This window comes from Mesoplodon bidens (assembly GCF_964165515.1).
Source record: "Mesoplodon bidens genome assembly, chromosome: 4".
Classification (NCBI taxonomy): Eukaryota; Metazoa; Chordata; class Mammalia; order Artiodactyla; family Ziphiidae; genus Mesoplodon; species Mesoplodon bidens.
In genome coordinates this window covers 115,954,767-115,976,991 of record NC_138160.1, presented here as the reverse complement: position 1 = coordinate 115,976,991, position 22,225 = coordinate 115,954,767, and the positions used below count along the sequence as shown (strand labels likewise).

Genomic DNA, 22,225 nt, shown 5'->3' with positions numbered 1-22,225 from the left:
CCTGCGGAAGAGACTGCTTGGTAGTGAATGGTAACAAGCCTGAGTTTCTAGCATGTCCTTCCTTCCCCAAGCCACAGTATTCTCCTGCTTCCCAACACAGGGTGAAAGGTGAAGATGGATTTGACACCCCAAAGAAAAGATGATGTTTGGCATTTGCAGATTTACGTTCACAGTTTTGGCTATTCACAAGCAATTCCAACAGCCCATGAAAATGCAAGCATTCACCATTTTTCTGAAACATAAATCCAACTTAGCAACACAGTCACTGAGGGTAAATCACTGAGCAAGTCCAGAGTCTGGCTACCACTTCAGAGCCTATATGTTCCTTCTCATTGTCAACTACCAAGTACAAAACAGCCCTGGTAATGAATGAGAAGAAAAAGTGAAAACACTCTATGAACATGACAGTTTCGGTCAGAATAAAAAGGTTTTGTGAGGGAAATTATTTCCTCTAGTGGCATTTGCTAATTAGGAGAATCATAAAGGTCTCAAGAAATACTCATCATGAATGTCAAGTGTCTGCTGCAATCCATAGGTAGGAAGATGATAAATGACCTACATAAAATGTCAGCCTTGCTCATTTCAAAAATCTCCAATAGGTAATTCTCTCAAACCACATATGCCATCATACAAGAGCAGACTCACAGTTTTCCTTGACATTTATTCTATCATGAATTACCAGCAAAAATACATAATATTTTAAAATCTTATTGATATTATAATGAGATTTCATTTTTAATTTATGAACTTTAGAATGCTTGCATGGGCACAATCTAACCCTGGGTCTTTTAATTATGAAACAACTAGCACCAAGGCTTATTTACACCTGACATATATATGTGTCATAAGGCTGGAATATAAAACCATAAAAAAATTCCTAAGGCTCTGCCACATATCAAATCAAACCATTAATTCAGTGATTAAAACAAACTAGCTGTTCTTGGCAGTTCCACGAGCTGCTAATAGGTGACCTTAAAAAAAGTTTTTGTGTTCAAATAAATTTAGAGACCTTGAGTTAATAAGCAGAGTCAAAAAGATTTCTTTGCTTAAAGACATTATAGAACCTTGATCATGCATTGCTACTCTAAAAGAAGAAGGGTACAATGTGTATTACTTGACCACAGAACTCCCCTTCTCATGGAGCATCTGGTGAAACTAGTTTTCCATGTAACAATATTTGGGAAACTCTAATACAGAATCAGCCTTTATATTTATGAAATGCATAGATCTGAGTGAAATGGGTGCCACTCTGTGGCTGGTACTGCACCCCAGATCATGCCCTTCATTTGAACGTTTGCCTCTCTTCGGGCATCACCCTCATGTCTGGTCCTCTGGCTGCCTCAGCCATAATGTCAGCCTCCGTTACATAAAGACAATTACCCCACCATGGCACAAGGGACCACCTGGTAAAGAGGAAGGAATGATGAAGAGGGTGTCAGGAGATTTCCAGCATGATTCTTACATTTAATGACCACATGGTCTTGGATAAGTCTTTGAAGCTCTCTGGGCCTCATTCCCCTTCTGAAAAATAGGCATATACGCTTTTGCTTCACAGGGTTTCTGTGAACTTTCAAATGAACTGATATGAGGGTAAATGCTTTGGAAACTGAAAAGGTCTCTACAGCTCCACAGGGAAGCATCATCACTGTCATTCAGTGATGCTATGCTCCCCCTTCCTTGGGACTAGAGGGGTCCTTTTATCCCCAGAGACATTCCCTAGCTTGTCCTTTGTTATCTTCCCAGAGAACGCTAGAAATGTCCCCCTCGGTAAGGACATCATCCCTATAGCCTATAACTCCTCCCCCAAAGACCAAAAGGCCTTATGAGGATATGGCTGTTCTCCATGACTTCTGCCTTAATAGGGTGACTCAGCCTTCCCACTGTGTTTGGAAGGCAGTGTTGGAGAAGTGGCTAAGAAGGTACCCTTACAGGTTAATCACAGTCCAACCACTTATTAATGGGGTCACTTAAGCAAGTCACTTAGCCTCTCTGTGTCTCACTTCCCTCATCTATAAAGCTTGGTTAATAATGCCTACTTTATTGAATTGTTATAAGAATCAAATGGAATAAAGCATGTGTGCCTCAAATAGCCCCAGGCCTCACCAGCCTGTGGGTATAAATGAGGCAGTATTAATACACACATTGCACTTGGCTTAGAGTCAGTGTTCACATTACTTAAGACATTTCTGTTATCCATCTCAGTCCCCCCCAGCCTTTACAGGCCACAGTCCCTTCAGAAGCCAAGCATGCCTCATGAAGAAGCAAGGATGCTTCTTCCCCATACTGAGTCACAGCTAAGCCCAGAAGCAATTCTACCTTTGCTTCACAGATAAAGAAAACAATCCCTCCAGCTTTGGCCTACAGCCCCCGTATATATACAGGCCTTGGTCTTCTCCCCCAGGGCCAACCTGAATGACAGACATCTTGCTGACTCCTCCATTTCTAGCTCTGTCTCCAGGGAACATGCAAAAATATCCTTCTTAAAGGCTCTCCCCTCCCCCTGCAATATCAACTCTAAATAAATGCTTAGGGACTCTGAGTCACACCAACCGCGAAGACCTAACCAGTCTGTGATTCATTCAGGTTCAGCTGGCCCAGTCTGCACCCATAAAGAAAGATCAGTGCAGTGTCTGGCACATTGTCATTGCTGACTGACTGGTACAGAGACAAGATGCTTAGTGCTCTTTTCAGCTTGTCTAACTGAAGACTCACATCGGGGCCCTTCACTCTCATCCCTTCCTCTGTCTCCTCTTTATCGCTTCTTCATTTCTAGGCTTACAGGGAGGCTATTTTCCTTTTTTTCCCCTATGTCATCTCTTCCTCCTTCCTGACTTCAGGTCTGCCTTAATGAGGATCAGGTGCACCTCCATTCACTGAAAGAACTTTGTGGGCATGTGTCCTCCAGGTTCAAAGCGCCAAAGGAGAGTGAGACAGGAGACCTGGGAGGTCCTATTTTCTACAATAGAAGCCTTAACTCCACCTGTAGAGGAGATGGAGGCCCCTCTGGACATAATTAAGCCAAGGTCTGCTACCAGAAAACATGGGAACACATGAATATTTTGCCCAAAATTATATCACTGTCATTGCAGAAAGCATGTCTATTATTAGGCAATATCACCAATAAGGGTGGTTAGTTTAATCTGACAAGTTGTTTTAGCCACGGCCTGTAAGCCCTACAGTCACTGATCAGCCTGAGGGGGATCCTGAGGAAAGTAAGACACAGTCTTGCCCTCAGAGAGCCATCAGTGTGGTGGGTAAGGTGCAGACAGACAGGCTCTGACCACAGCAGCAACAGCCTCTGCACTTTGCTAGCTGAGCAAACTAGAGTTCATAGCAGTTGCCTCTTTCAGACCCCAGGTGGCCCCCAGTTCTAGCGTCTTGACGTGTGGCTTGATTTGGAGGATGCAATCATGGTACCAGCCATCTTTCCTTCCAGCTGATGAGACCCACCCACTCTCCTCAAGAAGCAGCGCCACTCAGCAGAGCCTTCCAGATCCCAGAATTTCAGAGGTGCCCTTTCCTGACTCTGCCAAGCTCCTGGATGATTCCTGGACCAGAAAGCTAGTATCACATGAAATAAAGACCTGGGACAAGACCATGGGAGGGGGAAGGATGCAGGCAGAACCCTCACTAGCCCTACTTAGTAACACAGTTCCCTTTTTCTTCACACTGCTGTGCTCAGGAAATAATATCCTCTGTGATTTTCATTCACTGGCTGAGTCATCATTTAACTAACATTCACTGATGTCTACTACATCACCAGCTCTGTGTTCAGCACTGGAGAGACTGAGAAGACCCAGGCCTTGTCCTTGAGTGGGGTTCATGTAGCACTGGAGAGAGATGTGTGAACAAAGGGTCACAATCCTGTCTGAGCAAGGCAAACAGGAATGGGAAGGGGGCAGCATGGGGGTCAGAGGAAGCACTGACCCGCTCAGTCTAGACCTCAGGAAATGCTTCCCAGAAGTGGAAATACTTGAGGTGGGGCTTAAAGGATGAGAGGTTCTGGAAGGGATGGCAATTTAGGTAGAGAGAGGTTAAAGTTAAAAAGCCACAGATATCTTAGGAAGAGTGGCACGTTTATGAAAGGAACATGTTTAGAGGGGGATGTGGCTGAGGCTGTACTATTGTGGGAAAGAAACAAACTGGAAAGTTTGTCAGCAGCAGATCCTTGAGGGTATCATATGCCATGCACGAGGAACTTGGACTTTATCCTGCCAGCACTATCCAATAGAATTTTCTATGATGATGGAAATGTTCTGTTTTCTACCGTCTAATATGGTAGCCACTAGCCTCATATGGTTAATTCACACTTGAAATGCGGTTAATGTAATTATGAATCTGAATTCTTAATTTCTTAATTAAGTAAAATTTCAATAGGCACATGTGGCCAGTGGTTACTAAACTGGACAGTATGACTGTATATCCTCATTCATGCATTTAACAAGCTTTCTCTGAGTGACTACAAAGTATGCTGTGCTAATCACCGGGGATGTGGTAGTGAATAAAAATGATGTGATATGAACCATGGTGGGGAAGATGGATATTAATCAGAACATCACACCAATAAACTGTAATGTTCCAACTGAAGTCAGTGTTATGAAGCAGAGAAACATGGTATTACAACTTCTAAAGGCAGATATGACCTAACTGGGGAGGTCAATAAAGGCTTCTCAGAAGAACTCACGCTTGCTCTGAGAAAAGTTAACCAGAGGTGGGGAGGACATTTCTGGCAGGAAAAAACATGTTCAAAGCTGTACAAAGGCCCTGTGGTGAGAAGAAATACAGCCTATAAGAGGGACTGAAAGAATGTGAATGTGGCAGAGTCAGAAGGCATGAGGAAGAGTGGGGTGTGGGATGAGTCTAAAGAGGCACACAGGAACCAGACCACGCAGGAACCAGAGGCTTGTGGACCATGCTAAAGGATTTTGTTTTTGTTCTTTTTTAAGGAACAATAGGAAGCCATCAGATGAATTTAATCAGGGGTGGTTTTCTCAGGATAGAAAGCCTCTGAGAAAGGCTGAAAGGCAAAAAAGGTGGGTATGGATGCAGCATAATTGTTGAGCAAAAGGGACAGACTATTAATCAAGGCAGGTAAAGTTACGCTGCGTTAACAAGCAAAACCAAAGCTGTATTGGCTTTTAACAACAACAACAAAAAAAAACCACGTTTATATATTGCTCATCCTATTTCCATCTTGCAACAGAATTCAGAGGAATGCACTCAGGAACCCACGCTGATAGAAATGCCACCATCTCAAATGTTTCCACCCTGCCAAAGGGAAATCCAGCCCTGGAGAGTCTCACACCAGCAATTAAATGCTTTCACCTGGAAGTGACACACATTGTTTCTGCTTACAACTCACTGTCAACAATTAGTCACATCACCCACCCCACCACAAAAGGGGCCAGGAAGTGCTGAATAATCCTGCCATGTGTTTGAAAGGAGAAAAAAAAAATGGAGCTATTTGGTAGACAGCACTAATGACCATCAACAGGAAAAAAAAGTTGAGGAAATTCATATTAAAAGCGTCAACGTCTCTATAAATAGGAAGCAGAATCACCCTCTGAGGTAGAAGGCAGCCTGAAAAAAGATTTTTTTTAAAGTTTTGGGAAAAATTCTGTGGGAGATGGGAGAGAGAGCTGAACAGTAGACCCACTAGCCCAGCCAATACTAGAGTCTGTAAATTCTTTGCAACAGCCTGTGTTCTTAACAAAAATGGAAAATATCTACAAAAAATGGTAACATACCAAGTCAGTGTCCTCCGTGAACCTCAATTCCCTGCTGTGAACTTCATTTCAAGATTCCTTCATAGAGATGGAGCCCAGAAGTGCACAAAATGTGTCCACAGAGGAGAATACCAAGGAGGGAGGGGCAACCTTAGAGGGGAGGGGTGTGGGGGGAACATTCCACCGGCATCACCACCCTGTCTAATGCTGGGCCAGGGCCTCTAACAACAGCAGAAGTCTGTTTGTTCTTTCCTCCAAAAATCACCATCTTGTGCACATTTTACAGTCATGCCATAAGGTGGCCCATTTTTCTACCTGGAAAAACTCCCATAAGAAGAAAACAGAACGTGTTGTGTAGCAATTTATAGTGTCATGGCCAGGAGCGTGCCGGCTCACGCTCTCCGCTTACTAAATATGTGGCTTTAGTAACCTGTCTCAAGTTACTTAATCTGCTGGCCTGCAGGAGCCCCTTGGATAAGGCAGATGCTACTCCAACCCTCAAAAGCCTCCTGGCCTAAATCTGTGCTAAGAGAGACAATGAGGCTCAGCAGTAGATGCACAACTGGCTGAAACCCCTCACCCTAGTGTGGTGACCACAGGTAGGGACACTGGAGACAGCACCTGACCTCTACTGGGGTTCTGTTTCATTTCCTCCGTCTGCAGAGAGCACAGGGCCAGCGAGCAAAAGGAATGTGGGGACACTGGGGCTTTCTAGAGGACGCCTGAGAGGCCAATCAGACGCTCACATGCTCTAAGCAGACATTCTCCCACTGTGTTTTCCTGCTGAGGCATCATTTCAACAGATGCTCAGAGTTAAGAAGACCAGAGCTGTCACAAACACAGTCTGGCTGGTCAGGCACTACCCCAAACTGTGCTGCAGGATGCCCAGGAGCTGCCAAACGCTGCTGGAATCCATCGGTATCGAAAGCATCCATCAGTGTCCTCTTTGGGGATTCCTCTCAGCACTCTCGTGGCCCTAGCTGGCACAAAAATGACCAATGCCCATTAATCTCTTGGCTCAGAGCGGCTATCTATTTTTTTTTTTTTTTTTTTTTGGCCATACACGGGCCTCTCACTGTTGTGGCCTCTCCCGTTGCGGAGCACAGGCTCCGGACGCGCAGGCTCAGCGGCCATGGCTCATGGGTCCAGCCGCTCCACGGCATGTGGGATCTTCCCGGACCGGGGCACGAACCCATGTCCCCTGCATCGGCAGGTGGGCTCTCAACCACTGTGCTACCAGGGAAGCCCACGAGCGGCTATCTTTTGCCTAGGAAAAGTAGTCTTGTTTTTCTCAAGCAACAATCCTAAGAAGAACGAACACAAGTATGTATGTACTCCTTTTCTGCCTGGAAAAACTCTCAGGAGAAGAAAAATAAACCCTGTTGGGCAGCAGCATATACTGTTATGGCTGGAAACCTGACTACACATGTGCAAATCCCAAGTCCTTCATTTACTAGATAGGTGGCTTTACATAAGTTATTTCATCTCTGGGGCTCAGTTTTCTTATCTGTACGGTGGGGACAAGCAATAGTACCTAATAAACGACAATTAATGTTTATTAACACATAATGTAGCTAGAACACAGTTAGTGCATAATGCTAGCTAATGGAAACTATATGCCATGTTGGTTTCACAAGCAGAAACTACCCTCAAGACAAAACCAGCCTTTTTCAACCTCAGCACTATTGACATTTGGGGCCAGGTAATTCTTTGCTGTGGGCACTGTCCTGTGCATTAGAGGATATTTAGCAACATCCCTGGCCTCTACCTACTAGTGTCAGTAGCACCCTCCTCACAAGTTTTGTCAACCAAAAATGTCTCCAAGACATGGTCTCTAATGTCTCCACAGGAAGACGTGGAAACAAAATCATTCCCTGTTGAGAATCTCTGGGATAGTTTTCAGGATCTAGGCTATAACCCCTTAACTGTAAACCACTGAGGACAGGGATTGTAGTTCCCCAAGGATGCATTCCATCTGTCTAGACCAAACCCAACGTTAGATCGAAATCAAACTCAATGTATTTCTCTAGAACAAATTAAGTTCTCATACTTAGCTGCATAAAGGAAACCACTTGGGAGCTTTGTTAAAAAAAAAAAAAAAGTCAGTACCCTACCCACAGAGCTTCTAATCCAATTCTCCTGGGTGGGAGCCCAGGGACTGTGTTTTTAAAAGGCTCTCTAATGATTCTAAATTTTGTAAAGACTGAGTTCCTGGCAGGTGGGACCTCTCCTCATTCATCTTGGTCTCTGAAGACTGAGAAACAGTACTCACCCTACACATCATGTGCAGTCTCCATGGTGAGCAAATGAATAGACAGATGGGTATAAAATGTGAAGCCATAGGCTTTAATGTACTTCAAACATCTGTAATTCCCCTCATGATCAAAAATCCATACAACAGAATTCAGATGATGTTCCAGGCTGGCCTGGGGTATGGGGCCATCATCTCCATGCCCTCCATTGCTGACCTGTGTCCTTTTTGTGTTTGTAACTCTGGAAAAGAGCTCTTACTATGCAGAGATGCCGTAACAGTGGTTCTGGCCTGGCAGTCTTAGGGATGGAGGAGAGCAGCAGGTGGCTCCCAGGGTGGCCCCGCACGGCAGGGAGAGGCAGTGGGGCCTCTGTCCTCCACAGGGGAGCTCAGCTCACTGAGTGTTCCACAGTGGGTCTCAGGAGTGCTCCTCCACTCACTGGCCTGAGTTGCTGACCTGCCCCCCCACCACCCCCAGCCTGGCTCAGCTTTAAGAGGGAAAAGCAGAGCGCCTGATGCCTCCTCTCTGCCCTTCCTCAGGCCTGCTGTTGAATCATCTGACACAATTTTCTCTAAAGAGCAAATACTACTGTACATTTGCAAAAGAGATTTCATTTCCTCAAAGTCCGCACAACCAGACAAAACAACTACTGCCTTTTTGGTTATTCTGCTGCCTTCTGTTCAGCTCTTTGAATATATAAATATTTGCATGGAAGGATAATCTTTTAAAGCATTTTTCTTCTTCTTAGTTATCATGTTTCCTAAGCTGTGTAGCCTTAGCTTACCTATCCTTATATCCATCATGTGCTGCATTTGTTAAGGTATTCAGAGGCTGATTATTATTGTATTCTGAGTTAGGGACTAACAAGAAGAGAGGAATTTGAGGAGCATTCAGAGAAGGAAGATAAATCGCCACTGCCTCCAAGAAATAGATGCAAACCAAATGCATTTGCTAGCCCAAAGTGGAAAGAACAAGAGTCATTTTCAAATTGTCACTTTTATCCCAGTCAAACAGATCTTAGAAATTATAGTCCCCCCAGCCTAAGGACCTGTAACTAACTCCAGCAATCAAGCTAAAGACCAACTACACATTTCCATCTCATTATTTCTGTACTAAATGCTCATATATGGATTCAGAGTCTTAACGAGCATTTAATCTTTTATATATTCCTCCCATTATGTACCATAATGCACTGTTCTTTTATTAACATTCATCTGCCTAAGGTCACCTACAAATTTCTTGATGGAAGGGGAGTCTTTTAAGTATAATTGTGGATGAAAATCTTTGCTTAATAGAGATGCTTTAATTTATATAATCCAAGCCATAGTCCTGTCTTGCCTGGATTACTACAGTAGCCTCCAACTGATCCACCTGCCTCTGACCTCACCCTCCCCTCCTCCTCACCAACACGCACAAGCAACAGTCAGACAACTTTTTGAAATAGTCAGATCACATCAGCCTCCCACTTAAATCTTCCATCTAAAAGTGAACAAGAAAGGCACAGTCCCTGACGCCAGGGAGTTCTGAGTCTAACGACCATCACTTCCAGAAGCAGAGCTGGAGGGTCCTTGTGCAAGTGAGGGAGAAGCCTGCAACGAAGGGGCAGAAGCAGGACGAGGCAGGAGAAGCTAAGCTAAGGCGGGGTTTCAGTGAAGCCCCACTGAGTAGCACTGCAGACGTGTTGCCCTGTGACTCCCTGCCTCATCAGTCACTCTCTATCCCAGTGCCCTCTTCTGTAGCAAATATCATTTGTCATTTGTCTACTTGTTTATTGTCTACTTCCCTCAACACAGTAAGCTCTGTGGTGGCAGCTCACCACTGTATTCCTAGCCTAAAGCAGACCCAGGCAAGCAGAAGATACTCAAAAATATTTACTGAATAAATGAATGACTGAGTGAATGACTGTACCATACCTGAGTTTTCCTCCAGTTTTCATTTTTCTCAAATACAACAAAATCCCATGTTCAAGGTGAGATGTATTCCTAAAAGCTGTTGAGGAAACTCAGGGTTCTCTTGAAAAACAAAATGAGATAAATAGGAAATGAGTCCAGGATGAGCTACTAGACATTAGGCATTGTTTGTCTCGTTCTTAAAGTCCTACAACTACTGGTACAGAGTCCATGGGAACTCAGATCATGACTAATAGCCTTATTTTATTGAAAAATAAAAAGAAAGGTCATTTAAATACAAAATACCATTGTTTGATTAATAAAATCAGTAGCAATTTGGCCAGCAAGTTGCATCCTGAAGAAATTACAAATCAATTAATCTTTTTATATGTATTACTCCATAATAAAACCATTGGACATATCATCATCTGACTGCTTTGCTTGCTTGCCCTCTGATAGGTGTTAGCTCTTCCTGAACAGGCAGACTTGCAAGCTTGAAGGAGGGAATAATCATGTGACACCTATTATCAGCTAAATCTGTAGATATTAAAAGACCTAGCCCCTAGAAGATGTGGTACATATATACAATGCAATATTACTCAGCCATAAGAAGGAACGAAATTGGGTCATTTGTAGAGATGTGGATGGATCTAGAGACTGTCATAGAGTGAAGTAAGTCATAAAAAGAGAAAAACAAATATCGTATATTAACGCATGTATGTGGAACCTAGAAAAATGGTACAGATGAACTGGTCTGCAGGGCAGAAATAGACACAGATGTAGAGAACAAACATATGGACACCAAGCGGCGAAAGTGGCGGGGGGGCGGTGATGAATTGGGAGATTCAGACTGACATATATACACTAATACGTATAAAATGGATAACTAATAAGAACCTGCTATAAAAATTTTTTTAATAAATAAATAAAATAAAAGACCTAGTCCCTGCCATCAGAAGCTTACATCCTAAAGGGCTACACACTTCTGACTCCAGCCCTCTGTCTAACAAGGAAAGGAAATATTAATTTAGACAAAAAATGATGTTGGAAACCCTCAGGGAGACAGAATAGGTAGCTTCTGAATCAGACCTTGAAAGGTGGGTCAGAGCGCCAAAGAAAAGGGGATTCCAGATGGAGAGAACAGTGGGGCAAAGCACAAAGCTGTGATAATGTTTGGAGAATCAGAGGTGGTCAGGGTAAGGACACATGGGAAGAAAGGCTGGGGTGAAGGGGACAAAAATGAGCGGGGGGGCGGGGGGCGTTGTTTAGGAGACTGGGCTTGAAGGAAATACAACCTGCTGGGGAAGCAGGGCCAGCTCTGATGGGCTGTGAAGAAACCATGCTGAAGTGTTGCGCCTTCATTCCGTAACAGAAAGGGAATCCTTGAGTTGTCTTTGCAGTTTACCTTGATAATTTTACTTATTGTACAAATAGCATTTTAATAATAAGCAAAATATTTAAAAGGAAAGGAACAGACTACATTCATATGCCCCATATGTCAGTTGCTTTCATTTGTTTAACATTCTTCCCATTCTTTCCCATAGTAGGCATGTATTTATAATACATACTTATAGGGTAAATAATTTTGTGGTTGGATTTACCAAGCATTAGAAAGTAAACAGTTTCCTAAAATTATCATGTTTATGTCAGCATAACATTGATGTACCATTATTTATATCTTCTCTACTGGTAAACATTCACTTTTTTTTTAACATCTTTATTGGAGTATAATTGCTTTACAATGGTGTGTTAGTTTCTGCTTTATAACAAAGTGAATCAGCTATACATATACATATATCCCCGTATCTCCTCCCTCTTGCATCTCCCTCCCACCCTCCCTATCCCACCCCTCTAGGTGACGACAAAGCACCGAGCTGATCTCCCTGTGCTATGCGGCTGCTTCCCACTAGCTATACATTCACTTTTTATTACTTATATTTTACTATCATCTCCATACATGTCACTTTCTTTCCTTCTTTTCTGTTATTTCCTAAAATTGGATTTCTGACAGTGAGGCTACCGGGTCAAAGGACATAAATATTTGTGAAACACACTGCAAAATTATGTTCCCAAAGGGCTACACTATTTCTCAAGGTCAACAGCATTATACAACTAAACTGGTTTCATCAATACTTTGCAAGCATGAAGTATTATTAGGATTTTTTCTTCTAATTTAAGAGATGTAAAATACTATCCTATGCAAATTTTTAAATTCATTCCCCTGGTCACTAGGCAGATAAGCATTTCCTATGTGAATTCCCCCTGCCCACAGCCACTCACTATACCACACCACCAATATCCTTTAGCATTTCCATACTGGACCCTTCATCTTTTCCGTGTTGATGTGTATGGCTCTTGTGCAATACAGAAACTTTTACACATGTGTGGCCAAGTCAATGGTATGTCAGGACTAGGTAGCACGGTGTGATGGTGTATACGAGACAGGGACTACCTAAGATGCTTTTAGAGGATCCAGGGGGAGGTGATGAGGGCCTAAATAAAGTAAGGTGGTACCTATGACCAAGAAAGGAAGGAACCTGTGTAACTGTTTTGGAGGTAAAAAACAGGACTTTGTAACCCAGGGCACAAGTTCAACTCAGAAGCTTCTGTGGGAGTCTGGCGTACCATAGGATAAATTGCTTTACTCAGATTCTAAGTTGCCCTAACAGAGATTTCATTTAGGTGAGGGATGAAATTGGAGGCTATTTAGGAGCCTGGAGGACTTTGCAGTAGGATGGGGTACCTCAGAGCCCTGGGCCCACATGGATGGGGGGAAGGACTGGGCAGAGGACAGGGAAAAAAGAATCAGGACCCAGAAGACAAGGAGAGAAGATGCTCAGAAAGAAGGCACGCAGAGTAGCTCTCTCGCATTGACTGCCAGTCCTGTTCCCACTCGTCATTTGCATGCTGCATATTCATAGAAGCCTCAGTCATGTTTTCCCCATTTAAAGGATGAAGGAACCAAGGCCCAGGGAGGGAGAGTAAGTCACTGAAAATTAGGCAGCTGGTAAGAAGCAGGCAGGGACTTCAACTTACATGCCTGGTCCCAAAGCCTCTGTTCTTAACGACCACACTGTGCTGAGACCGACAGGGCTAAGACCGGCTCTCTCTGCCTAGGAGGTTACCAGTGGGATCCCCAAAGGGGAAGAGTGGGGAGCACTCTTAAACATTAAAAGAAATGTTTTAATGTTTGCTAATTTGGAAGCTGCTTTCAGTGACCATCAGGCTGGCATTTAGTAAAATTAAGACCCATTAGGGAGGATTTATAAAAACAACATTCCAACAACCAAATCCATTAGCACTAGTCACAGATCCTTAGCTGGTAACAGACCACTGCCCAGTGAAAACGGACAGGGTGGGAGACATACACATTACATATACATATACGTATATGCAGTGTTCTATTGTAATTGTATATTCGTAAACAGCGTACACATATCCTAAAGGTTCTTTATGTGGTTGTTAAAGACTTCTTCCTGAAATAATTGACTCCCTTCCAGATAATCAAAGAATGAATGTTTCTACTGAAAAACAGATCTTTCCACATGATGTGGAAAAAAGCATTCTGTGTGGCACAGTGGTTAGAATCATGAGCTGTGGAGTGAGACAGGCTGGGGTCACCCTGGCAAATCACTTAACCTTGCTTTTCCTTCATCTCTAAAGTAGGCGTAATAATACTTGCCTTATAAAGTTCCAGTACATAGTAAGTACTGTATAAATGTGGACTAGTAGCACATAACAAATGTTATCTTTCAGGAGTTATTCTGATCTGTAGCAGGTACTAGTAATTAGGGAGCTGGCTACGTATTACCTGGTTGGCAGACAAGGCACAGCTCACTCCAAGTTGTTATACTCTATTACTAGAAAACAAATTATCTATTTCTAACCATAATCTGTTCTGTCAGAATTATTTTATTATATTACTAAAATTTTACATATAGTATTATACATGTATATACAATATTAAGTTATGTAATTAGTGAAGAAACAAGTATAACCAGCATGAATTTGCTTCATGACTCTCAGCGGTAAGAAATCTCACATCTTAACTGCTACTTGGTATAGAAGAAACTCTGGAGTGAGAGTTCCTGGGTGGTTCACATCCTGACTGTGTGATCTTAGACAAGTCACTTAGCCTGTCTATGCCTCAGTTTCCTCATTTGAAAAAAAAAAAGAAAGTTAATCATCGTATCTATGTCATAGGATTATTGTGAGGATTAAATTAATCACTTAAAAAATGTCTGGTGCATCATAAATGCTCAATATATGTTGGCTCTTATCATTTTTAAATTTTTCTAAATCATGTCAGATATAACCCAGTGTCTCCTACACCCAGGCTGCCAGGAAATCCTGCCTCAGTCAGTCTAGGGCATCCTCCTCTGTGTCATATCACAGTCCTGAAGACTCACCTGTATACCCTATGAGGGCTCTTAGCCTGTGCCCTTCTCTTTGTGGACACCTGATACCCCTAAGACGCACTGATCACCTCCATCTGTCCACAAGCTGTGGCTCCATCTTATTCATTCAACAGTTTGTTTTCTGAGCACTGTATCCCAGATACTATAGCAGGTGCTGGGAATATAATACTAAAAACAAAACAGACAACAATCCCTGCCCTCATGGAGCTGCCTGTGAAGCAAGATCTCTAGGTCGGACTGATGCCAGGACCCTCTCCTGAACTTCCATTAAAAAAGCCTCTTGGGGGCTTCCCTGGTGGCGCAGTGGTTGAGGGTCCATCTGCCGATGCAGGGGACACGGGTTTGTGCCCTGGTCCAGGAAGATCCCACATGCCGCGGAGTGGCTGGGCCCCGTGAGCCATGGCCGCTGAGCCTGCGCATCCAGAACCTGTGCTCCGCAACGGGAGAGGCCACAACAGTGAGAGGCCTGCGTACCGCAAAAAAAAAAAAGAAGCCTCTTGGCCACTGTCAATACTAGCACTCTGAAATTACCCCTATTGGGGGTCCTTCTACCTCCAGGGCAGACAGTTCAAGTAGAATCTGATGCCTACACCCCACAGAGAACTCCCAAAGCCCACTCCCCTCTCCTAGTCTCAGGAAGTATCTCTCCACCACCAGGTACCCTCCTCCCCTCTAGCCCTTCCCCTTCACTGGGCCTTGATCCGAAAAAAAGGCCAGCATATGGTCTTCAAAGCCATCCCTAAAGCCCCCAGAAACTGTGAATTTCCTCCTAAGCTAGGACCACTTGGCTCACTAGAGCCCTCCTGGCCACCTCCTCTGGAGGTAGAAGGCAAAACGCCACTCATTCTCCCGTGATGAGCCTTCAGCCAAGAAAACCTGCTCGATTCTCCCAGGCAGGTTATATAGACACCCAGTGATACAGAGGGGGTCAAGCGAGAAGGCATTTATGATTCAGCAGGCGGTAGGCTACGCCTGGACTACAGAGCTGTCAGAGGGAAGGAAGACACAGAACAGACTCGTAGATCTGACAATCAGAAGAAATTTTGAGAAATCCATTGCAGCAGGGTTCAGGAGCCAGGCTTCAGATAGTCAGGGAGCCACAGGGAAGGTCAGGAACACAGGTGAGAGCACAGCTGTGATTAGGAGAGAGGCTTCTTCCTCAGAGAAGGGAGAGGAGCAGAGAGGATGAGCACCAAGGCAGAGAAGAGGTGAGGACCGAGGAGAGACTGCTTGTCCAACGCTCAGGGACCTGAGGATGAGGGTGCAAGAATGAGGGTGGATTCTGTAACCTCCCCTCCCCCATCTCCCCAAGAACAAGGAAGAGACATTATCTGGCTAGGAAGGATGGATTTCTGCTAGGAACTGAGCCTCCTTCAGCTGGACAAGAAGCCAGACCAATAGTGCCCACTACGCTTAGACAAACATCCCATTTCTTCCCATGTCTATCAGACTTTTGATAATCTAGTTCTTGCCGACTTCACATCCTGCCGCTCTCCTCTTTGTTCATTTTGATCCAGCCCACTGGCAGCCTCATTCTTCCTGAAACACAGCAAAGCCTTCCTTGACCACCCTGACCAAACAGAGGTCTTCCCTCTGCTTACCACTCTGTCCCTTCCTGTCCTTTTACCCAGGTCACCCGGCTTCCATTCTAGATTCTCAGACCTTAGGGTAGTGTCTTTGCTATACATTTGACATTACAGTGACTAGAAGCTATCCAAATTTGGTATGGAAAAAAATATTAAAAGTATTCTGCATAGCTCCAGATGGCTTTGTAAATTAAATTAAACCCACAACTGGCCCAGGAACTTTCCCCATTATGGATCATTAACATTTAGAGAGGTTGCAAAATGAATCCTGGACATTGCAATAAATTAGCATTGTCTACTAGGCAGGTTCCATGAATCAGGTGGCCCTGGAGCCTTTTGAGACTGTCTGACGATGTAATTTAAATGACGTTGTTTTGCTCTTTGGTAAATGAGAGGACGGCAGGGGCGTAAGTGGGGGCAAATGTGTGTGTACATACAATCTACACTATGGGCATCTGGCCCGTATATCTAAAAATGAAAGTCTATTGCAACTCTCTCTAGCTCCCCAGGTACCTGCTTTTCCAAGTCATATTTAGTTTCCATCTTAACATGAGGCAAGACCCCTTCAGGGGCTCCCATTTCCCATCACTCCCCGATGGTCCATTCACCCTGAGATACCTACACCTCTCCTGACACACCAGGTTCCAAGGCATCACTAATAATAACAACAACAATAATTCATTAAGTGCTTAATCTGTCCCCTTCACCATGTGAAGTGTTTTGAATGCATTCATTCCATGTAAACCATCAGTACTGCCATCCCCATTTACAGATGAAACAGATTCAGCTCAGAGGCAGAGGTGAGATTTAAATCAAGATCTATCTAACTCCCGAGCCCAAACTCTTTGCAACTGCTTCTCTTCAACATGCCCTTCCTGACTCTCTCAGTGGCCTGGTTATAGCCTTCATGGCTCAGCTCGAGAATCTTTCCTCCAGGAAGCCTTTTCTCACTATCCCTCCATATCCCCTCTTGGGCTGGGTGCCTCTTCTCTGCTATAGCATGGCATGTATGGCTAACCCCTGTTATGGCACTGATTGAGCTACATTGAATTTGCCTGCTTACCTGTTTCCCTAAGTAGACTTTGAGGGTCATAAGAGCAATACTGGGAAACATTATTTGCAAACTTTGTGTTCCTGCTATCTGGCTCAGTAGGTATTTTCTGGATGGATGGATGGATGGATGGATGGATGAACATAAATTTATGTATACATAGGTGTAACCTTAAATATATCATGATAACTTATGAGACTCAGTTTCCACTTCTAAAGAATATGAACATGCTTAAAGAGAAATTTTATTTGCCAGAGGCTGATAAAAACCAGCATTCAAAGTATGACCAAAATTAACTCAACCTATCAAGAAATTTTATATATATATATATATATATATCGCTAGCCCCTGAATGACAAAGGAGATGACTGTCTCTTCAAATACCAAATACGTTGTCAAGGGGACCTTTGCATTGGTTGCTGAATATTCATACCCCTCATCTGACATCTAAGAACACAGAGCCAGCGGTCACCTGCCTGACCAGAATGTGCCTTCACCAGAAATAAACACTGCATGTTGCCCAGTGTTTGGGGTGTGATGGATTTCCACATTTCCAAGAGAAGTGAAAGGACCAACTGAGGATGTTCAGGCTGGAAGCCTTGGGTGACAGCAGGCACCAAGAGAAAAGAAACCAACATTTACTAATTATCTAGCTAAGGTATGTGCCCGGCTTTTTGTCTACGTACCAATGTCCTTTAAAGTACCAGAGGACAGAAAGAAGCAGTATGACATATGGGATTAGGAGACACTCTTTAAAAGTTCTCTGTGTGCTCTAGATGGGAACAATTATGGTGGTTGTTGGGGAGGGGTGCTCATAACAGACACACCCTATTGTCTGCACAGGGCCCAGAGCCACATGGAAGAGCACTTGAACACTGTCTACACGGGACTTAACTTTGTTGGTCAGGTCGGTGCCAGAAGGTGGAAGAGCAGGAAATAAGGTTAATTTTTAAGGAAGGTCTGAGAGAAAAATTCCTAGAAGAGAGGAGAAGTCTGGCCAAGACCTGAGTGTGAGGGATAAGCAGGGGTTCTGGGCTCAGCAGACGGTGGCCCTCAGATCGTCCCTGGCCTCCCCACAAGCCAAGATGAGCTGTGTGTAGGGAGCTAAGGGTACTGGCTCAGGACTAACACCTCTCTCCATCCAGCTTTCGGAAGGCTAACTCATATAGCCAAATGGAGGTGAAATGAAATATGACAAGTGATCCTCCACTTAGGATCTCAGAAGCAGAATCAGACAGGCCTGAACCCTGAGAAGGAGAAACTGCGGGACAATGGAAGGTATTACTTCACCCTAGGCATCACTTCCAGAGACTCTGTTGGGGTGCTGCCCTCTAGAAAAGATGAGCGTGAGAGGAGACAGCCATTTCTAGGGTAAACAGATGGAGATCTGGAGACAGGCATGATGGAGAGCAAGTGGTCGTCTCTGCCAAGGAAGCAGATGTCCCATCTGCCAAGGAGACATTCAAAGTCCTGAGGAATTCAGCACCCACCACCAGGTGGGAGCCCACCAGCCCAGAGGCAGAACTACAGGAGAAAGTCAGCCCCTGAGAGCAGAGCAGAGAGCAGAAAGATAGACACACTCTTCAGAGGCGTGGACCAGCCAGGAGGCTTCAATGCAAACAGAACAGGAGATCAGAGAGCTGATGGTGGGGCAGCCAGAGCAGGGCTACAGAGGCCCAGGAACAGCTGTGCCTGTGCACTGGACCAGCCGCCGAGGAACAGTTCAGAAAACATTTAGTGATGGGTAAAGTGACTTGTGTAGGATACTGGAATCAAGCAGAAATATATAGGAAGAGGCAATCATAAAAAAAATCCCTGCCATCTAGCTTGAAATCAAGATCTGGGAATTAACAAGCTTCCCAAAGGTAGAGGCCTTGACCATCTTGCTCACTGCTGTGTCCTCTGTGTCTGAAAATGCTTGGTGCACAGTATCAACTGGCACTTACTATCTGTCTGGTGGATGGATGCAAGCATGCCTACCAATGGGGCTAGGTCTGTGCTCACCAGCTGCCAATATCTGGAACATCTGGGGCACAAACATGCTATTTCTAATTCTCGAACCAATGGTTATGCCATTATTTCAGCATTTCTCACTATCATCAAAATACTGGTAATACTAACATTCTTTAAGTGTTGAGAATTCAAAATTTTAAATTTAAAAAAGTGACACAAAATCCTAAGCATGTTTCAAATTTAAAACTATATAGAAATAAAAGCATCAAGTAAAACGAAAACATGGGCAAAATACATGTTACACATACATCAACAATATATTTGTAGGAGAGAAATTAATTTTAAGTGTTATTTTTAAATAATTACATGAGAGTAAAATGTAAAGTGTGATTTTAAAAAGTAAAGTGTATGAAATAAATCATTGCTGAGTTATATGCACATTACTCTGCAAGAGAAACCCGGAAATTTGGGAATCATAATAGAAAGTTATAGGTAAACTCAAGACAGTTCCCTCTGATTCTTTCATCTGCAACTGATCTAATATTTCATTCCATAATTGGAGAAAATCTTCTGGAAAAATGTATGACTATTTCACCCTACTACTTAGCACTAGCTCCATTAACCTAGGACTACAATTTTTTATTGGCTGGAAGCTGTGTTTTATAGTTCAAAAAAGCATTTCTGGTCTTTGTCTTCTTTTGTTTAATTAAGTATATAAATGTTGATTTCCTGTATCAATATCAATACCTTTAGATGTATGTTCTCCTAGTTGATGAAGTCTTTGAACTTGAGTTAGAATTATTCTTGCAAGAAAACTTTGCTGTTATTGATAATCAAATTTCTTTCTCTACTTAAGAATCACAAAAAATATATAGATGAATACTCTGTAAGTGACATACTTTTGAATGACTAAAAATTTTAATGCGTGACGTAACTCTTTGGACAGGGCTTAAGATAAAAATGATTTACATTTCTGACTTTTATTACAGAAGTAAACTATTGTATTGACAACAACAACAAAACAGTATTGTGGCACTTGAAAACTGAACCATAAACCAAAAACTGGAAGTGCATTTTCTGAACCCTTGAAACCTCCTTTGAGTTAGTCATGCTTATGGTCATTTTATAAATGGAGAAATTAAGGCCTGAAAACTTAAGCTACCCTGTCCCTTAACAGTCAGTGGTAAAGCCAAGACTGGCAGCCAGGTGGGCTGACTCCAGACCCTGGGCATGTTCTACAACCTTGCACCTAAGGGACAAGAGTTTTGGATCCAACTTGGGAATATTATCAAGTTCTCAGGCTCAAAGAATTATCTGAAACTACAGCTCTTCCTAGTAAAATGTCAGCATCAGGTGGGATTTGGCAAGAGGCTGGAGATCCTAAAAAGATCCTTTAGCAAAGCGGGTTTTTGGCCAGAGTCTGTATGTTTCAAGGCTGTAAATCAGGGCTTAGGTGACCTCCACATTAACCTGGTTCCTAGCAAAGTGCTGACCAGGCAGGTGAGCCACGGCTGAATCGGTTGTTGCCACTCTTGTCTGTATGCAGGAGAGAGAGCCCAGGATTTCATCTTTAGCATGATGACTCACTCCTTTTAGGAAGATGAGGTTGTCGAGGAAACTGGCTTCAAGCCTTTCCCCTTGCATATTCCTGATTTTTATCTCTACTGGGCCTTGGCTGGCCCACAGGCAGAAGCACAGAGAGATCAGAGTTCTAACAACAACTTGAATCAGGAGGTCCCCTGGCCTCTGTAAGCTTGGAGAAATCACTGTGGTTCCTCATGCTTTGGTGTGTCTGCCTGATTTAAAATCTACCTTGTGGAAATACAGGATAATAGTTCAAAACATTGTCTTTGGCTTCAAGTCCATACCGTTATATCACCTTCGTGTTTATAGGCAAGTTACTTAATTTCTCTGTCTCATGCTCCCATATTTAAAATAGGGATATAACAATATCTATCTCAAGGAATTGATATGAGGGTTAAATAACAGTGATTGTTAAGCAAAGAGCCTGACACAGAATAGATAATCAATAAACATTAGCTACTCTTTATAATGATAATAGTTATTACTATTTTTATTATATAAATATTTTCCAGATTGATGTCAGTTTGGTAATGCCATACAAAGAAATTAAACAACCCTCATTCAATCCAAAAGAGAATCCTCAAACCCTATTTCAGCCTCCCATTTCAATCTTCTCCTGCACAAGAAAACAAGAGCCTGGTTTAGTTTTCATCATCTCTCCCTGTCTGCCCTCTACTAAAGACATGAAGACAGTTAAATGTTCATCAGATCCTGAGAGTAAGAGAGGATGTGTTATATTTAGAAATCATTCTGGGAATATGAGTCACAGAGAAAATGATGGAGCAGATCTTAGAGGCTTCGGAAGAGTACAATTTATCACTCAAAATATGTTTACTGAGTACCTACTATGTGCAAAACATAAGGCTGCACACTCCTGGGGATACAAACACAGTTGATCCCCTCAAAGAGCTTAAAAATAGCAGAAGAGATCAGATGTAAACACAATAATACAGCTATTCACAGCTTGACCCATGACCATGACTGTCAAGTGAGTTGGCTGTACAACAAGACCCAGAAGAGTACAAGGTATCTCAGGGGGCTGAAGGACTTGGTAGGACTTGAAAGTAAAGAGAAACTTGGATGTTGAAGGTTGATTAGGAACTGAATCAGAGAGAAGCAAGATGGACCTTCCTTGAAACAGGCATGAGGGCTACTACACAGGCCATGTTTAGTAACAGTATGTAGAGCAGTTTGGGTGAAAGGGAGGGATCAGGAATGTGAGTAGTTAAAGATAATCCAAGAAGGTTTGCTAGAAGCTGCTTCCATTTCTCCTTTAGCTTCAGGCTAGGGCACAGCCCTGAGTGGGGTGGAGACAGGCACTGCCCAGGTATGGAGAGTGGCCTCTTTGTGACACTGTGAAAGAGCAGAGGCAGTCATCTGGAGCCAGCTGGAAGCTCACTCTGCGTCCACGCAGTGTGACTCTGGCCATGACAACACAGCCAGACTGGAAACCAAGTCACTTCACCAGCACCCTCAGGGCTCAGTGCTGTGGGAGGACTCCCGGGAGCACTGGAAAATCACACAGTCAGCATTCGCCTCCAGGAGGGCAAGCCAAGGCCCGCTGCCACTGTGTCTGCACTCAGGAAATGGCTCGCTCATAGCTCTGGGAGAAGCCCAGAACCATTTGTTTGGGTCACTGCACCCAAAAGACTGAAGCACAGGCTGCTTCATGAGAAAATCATTCTTTCCCCGGCAAGAGAGATGCTGCTGAGTCAGAGATACAGTCCTCAGAACCTACCAATTTGGGGCATTTGTGTAAGTAATCC

General features: G+C 43.5%; 2 protein-coding genes across 17 annotated transcripts in view; one reads left to right on the top strand and one right to left on the bottom strand.

Annotated features, from left to right (window-relative positions):
* LOC308616704 (uncharacterized protein) overlaps positions 1–22,225 on the bottom strand; it is a 469,470-nt gene that overhangs the window by 360,238 nt on the left and 87,007 nt on the right. For all 16 annotated transcript variants that reach the window (XM_081233063.1, XM_081233051.1, XM_081233060.1 and 13 more), the window contains one exon: positions 9,892–9,990. In XM_081233063.1, coding sequence (XP_081089189.1) covers positions 9,892–9,914 — 23 coding nt within the window. In that variant the 5' untranslated portion in view covers positions 9,915–9,990. The remainder of the gene's footprint in view (positions 1–9,891; positions 9,991–22,225) is intronic.
* The window catches only part of TRPC7 (transient receptor potential cation channel subfamily C member 7), a gene marked incomplete at both ends in the record, with an annotated part of 123,892 nt that overhangs the window by 35,041 nt on the left and 66,626 nt on the right, over positions 1–22,225 (top strand). The gene's annotated exons all lie outside the window — the stretch shown is intronic.